This window comes from Silurus aristotelis, assembly GCF_946808225.1.
Source record: "Silurus aristotelis genome assembly, chromosome: 5".
Taxonomy (NCBI): domain Eukaryota; kingdom Metazoa; phylum Chordata; class Actinopteri; order Siluriformes; family Siluridae; genus Silurus; species Silurus aristotelis.
In genome coordinates, this window is record NC_139578.1 from 29,628,818 (window position 1) to 29,633,184 (window position 4,367).

General features: G+C 33.7%; 1 protein-coding gene across 2 annotated transcripts in view; it reads right to left on the reverse strand.

Moving 5' to 3' along the window:
* Positions 1 to 288: 288 nt before the first annotated feature.
* Positions 289 to 4,367, reverse strand: part of tns3 (tensin 3) — a 68,591-nt gene continuing 64,512 nt past the window's right edge. For both annotated transcript variants that reach the window (XM_083542611.1, XM_083542610.1), the window contains 3 exons: positions 4,158 to 4,226; positions 3,597 to 3,626; positions 289 to 2,497 (listed from right to left, as the gene is read on the reverse strand). In XM_083542611.1, the coding sequence (XP_083398737.1) occupies positions 2,353 to 2,497; positions 3,597 to 3,626; positions 4,158 to 4,226 (244 nt within the window). In that variant the 3' untranslated portion in view covers positions 289 to 2,352. The remainder of the gene's footprint in view (positions 2,498 to 3,596; positions 3,627 to 4,157; positions 4,227 to 4,367) is intronic.

Below are 4,367 nucleotides of genomic sequence, written 5' to 3' on the forward strand. Positions count from 1 at the left end.
TTATTAATGATGCAGGACATCCACCTAGTAATGCATTACAGTAGTCTATTCTAGAGGTCATAAACGCATGGACGAGCTTCTCTGCATCAGATATAGATAACATATTTCTTAGCTTAGAAATATTTCTAAGGTGAAAGAAGGATGTTTTTGTAACTTGATTGATGTGATTTTTAAAAGATAAGTTGCTGTCTAAAATAACTCCCAGGTCTTTTACCGTTGAACTAGTAGCATGTGTTAGCATGAAAATGTCCCTTCACTTAAGACCCAAAAACAAACTGAACACACACGTTTACATATTTTCAGTTTTATTGTCATACTGAGAAATGAACTGATCTAAAATCCTGTTAATGATGTCCGTCACATCACATCACATCCCAGTAACAAAGCAGCATCGAAGAATAAACAATTGTCCATGACCTGGTTTAGCAGATACGCTGTAAATAACCTAGCATTAACGCTTTTACATAACACGTACACAATACTGCAATCCGAGCCCTAAAAAAACGCTCAGATTATAAGTTTTATATCAACAAGAAACGCAGAAACAACGAAGGCACATTAGCATCCTGTTCACGTGTAACAAAGCCACTGGATAGTGAATATATTAAAGTTTACATAGAAAAATACAGGGATTTTTTTTTTTAGTATGCTTTCAAACAAACATGGAAAAAATAACTTGCATCTACATTATTGGTCCAAGTTTTTAGCTAAAATCTGAATATTATCCTTAAAAAAATACCTCGAGGGCGTGAATTAGCATTCAGCCCTTGTATCTTGCATAGGCAGAAATAAGCATGAAGCCAACTCAAGTAGAATCACAGAGTTGTGTTTTTTTTTTACCCTCGAATGAAATTTGACATTCTGGATCAATTTATGAATTCTTTTAGATGGCATTAGCTTCCGGAAAAATATTTAAATGTCTGAGCAAAAACTAAAGCTAGAAGTGTGAAATTCCTGATCATACCCTTAGTGACCGATTTTATTTATATATAATAATAATAATAATAATAATAATAATAATAATAATAATAATAGTAATAATAATTATAAACAATTCGCTATCAAATACTTTGACTAGCAGCTTTAACTAGCATGCTAACTAGCATGCTAACATGCAACTAGCTTTAACCCCCCCCCTACAGGTTGTTAGGAAGCCAGAGTCAGGGTGAAGGGTCTGCCATGATACAGCACCCCTGGAGCAAAAAAAGTTAGGGGCCTTGCAATAGGGCCCCAACAGTGGCAACTTGGTGGTGGTGGATCTTCAACCACCGACCTTGTAATCAGTAACCCAGAGACTTAACACGCTTCAGAAACTGAATTTCAAACCCATAACTACTAGGTACATTTCAGAAAGCTAAAAAGGAAGAAAAGCCTGGATGAAACCCTCATCTACCAACAATATATATAAAAAAAGAAGCTAAAAGCTGCATAAAAATATTCATATTGCTTAAAATACTACTCCTGATTGCCCTTTATATCTACACACAGAGTTCTTTATATATATATATATATATGTGTGTGTGTGTGTGTGTGTGTGTGTTCCAGCTTTGAGTGTGTGTGTGCTGTTCATCTCCAGATGGTCAGTAGTAAAGTTCCAAGGAAAACCTAGAGAAGACTTATATCATCAACAAATATACACTACTGTACAGACAAAAGTATTGGGACACCTGACCATAAGATGGGTATGTGCTCCTTTTTGATCCTATTCCACATTTACTGTTAATAATAAGCTCCATTCTTCTGGGTAGATGTTCCACTAGATTTTGTGGAGATCAATTTAGGGACAATGGTGAGAAGATCTGGGGTGCAGTTAGATTTCCTGGTATATAGTTTTGATTTAGATTTTTTTTTTTCTAGTTCATGGTTCAATAGGGTTGGAGCTCTATAGCAGGAGATCTTCACGGAGCTTGTGCACAATTGCATTGTTTGGGTCCCCGAGTTCAGGAAGGAAGAAGGGAGGAATTCAAATTTAGGGAGGAACCACATACGGCTAAAAATGTCAGGTGTTCAAATAGTTTTGTTCATATAGTTTAATGTCCCACACACTTAAGACTATCACAGAGTTTATATCCTGAAATTCTGACTATTCAAATCCAAACAATATAATAAATACAGTTCGGTTAGATACCATGACATACATATACAATATACACGACAACGAACAGACACTTGTATTGTAAAGCTGATTAGCAGCACACTTTATTCTCGCTTTAGCTTCCTGGTACGTCCTCCTCCTCAGATCCAGAGTTCATGGCCATCTAGCACATGCTCACCTTGTCTTCAGTAAGGTCCAATAGTAGAGGAAATGTAGGAGAAAAATAGAGCTTTCCTGGGTAAGACGTCAAACTGAAGTCAGACGTTCTTCTGTGAGCCGATCATGACCTTGGAGACGAAGTTGACGATGGCGCTGGCCGGCTGTTCAGGGTCGTGTTCGGCAAACAGGTGGCACACATTGTCCATGCCGTTGCCCGTCTTCCTCGCCACGAAACCGAAAATCCTGCAGAACAAAAATACATTTATCGGGGAATTTATTCTGACAGTTTACTAGAATAGAAAATGCATCAAAATATTTATGTAGAAAATGATGTATTAATTTGAATGTTTAACAAAGTATTTATTTAAAATGTTCTCCAGAATATTTATTTAAAAGAATAATTACTGAAATAAATAACATTTAACAATATATATGTTCTAAATGTTTTCCAAAGTATTTATTCTACATTTTCACAAAAATACTAAATTATTATTATTAAAATATTGATCCAAAATGATTACGAAAATATTCATTTCTTTAAAATATGTATTTATTTATTAAATTTATAAAATATTTATTCTAAATATTCAACCAAATATGTTTTCATTAAAAAAAAAAAACATATTTATTTGTAAACGTTTACCAAAGTATTCACCAAAATACCGAAATGTTTAACAAATTGTTTATTCGAATTTTTTCGCCAAAATATTTATTCGAAATTTTTACTAAAACATTTATTTATACCATTTACCAAAATATTTATTTGAAATGTTTACCAAAATATTTTATCATATAATTTACTGAAACATTTATTCTAATTGTCGACTAAAATTATTATTTTTAAATGTTTAACAAAATATTTATTTGGAATATTAACCTGAATATTTTTCTGAAATAAATTATAAAGTCAAATAATGTATTGAATTTCTTGTTTCAGCAGAAAGATATTAACACAGACGATAAATGACATTAAATGTAAAAGGTAAAAAAAAAAACCACTTGTTTCAAATCACACAAATTTGAATTACTGATCATAAATTTGTTTTATGAATAAATATGAGCCACAGTGTATAAGTAATAAAGTAATACAATAAATTTACAGTTGCTGGAGATCCAAACCAAAATTATTTTTTACACTGGAGACTCCTTCCATCAATTGTAAATAAACGTCACAGAAAACTTAGCAGATGTTCGAAAGTGATACACGTTTCTTACACTTTCATGTTGTTCTTCAATGCTAATTCATGCCGTCGAACACAAATGATTAAAAGTATAGCAGAATGTATAAAGAGGTATAAAAATGTATATATATCCACGCTGTTAGGATGAAGATCTCACTTACTTAGCTGATGGGTATCCGTCTCGTCTCCACCTAAGAATAAACACAATTAAGCTCCATGTTAGCACCAGATCCCTAGCAGAACTATCAAATTGTTTGGGTTTGTTTTTAATGGTATAACTAAATCTGCTCAAGGAATATCTTTAGAACCTTTAAACAAATGGCAGAATATATCATTTATAATTCTATATAAATATTATGTTCTTGAAAACCTATATTTTCTTCCTAATTATCATAAATATTAGCTAGCTAGCCAGCTAGTTACCGGTTTCAGCATCTGCTTTGTCACAGGATGAGGTCAGGATTAAGTTTTATTGATATAATTATTATCCGTGAATCTTGTACAAACCAGTACAGCCTAGTTTGTGACACCAAAAACTGAACTCATGAAGTGGCTGGTCAGGGAAGCAACCAGGAAGCTAAGGAACCCTCAAGCACACTGATAGCATATAAACCATTTAAAATGTATAAAAACAGGGGGTAAATATTAATGCAATCCACCTCAAAAAAAAGGAATGGCAGGTTGGAGTTGTGTTTAATGTTGTGGTCTGTTTTTGTGCTTACTTCCTGTCCTGGGGGTCCAGAGCACAGAATATAACGGTGCTGACAGCATAGTGTCTCCTGAAGAACAGTCTGTGGGGAAAACATCAGAAATATGTCAGTCAGGAAAATGTGTTTATGCTTTTTAATGTGACATGGGAACAGACAGACAGACAGACAGACAGACAGACAGACAGACAGACAGACAGACAGACAGACAGACAGACAGACAGA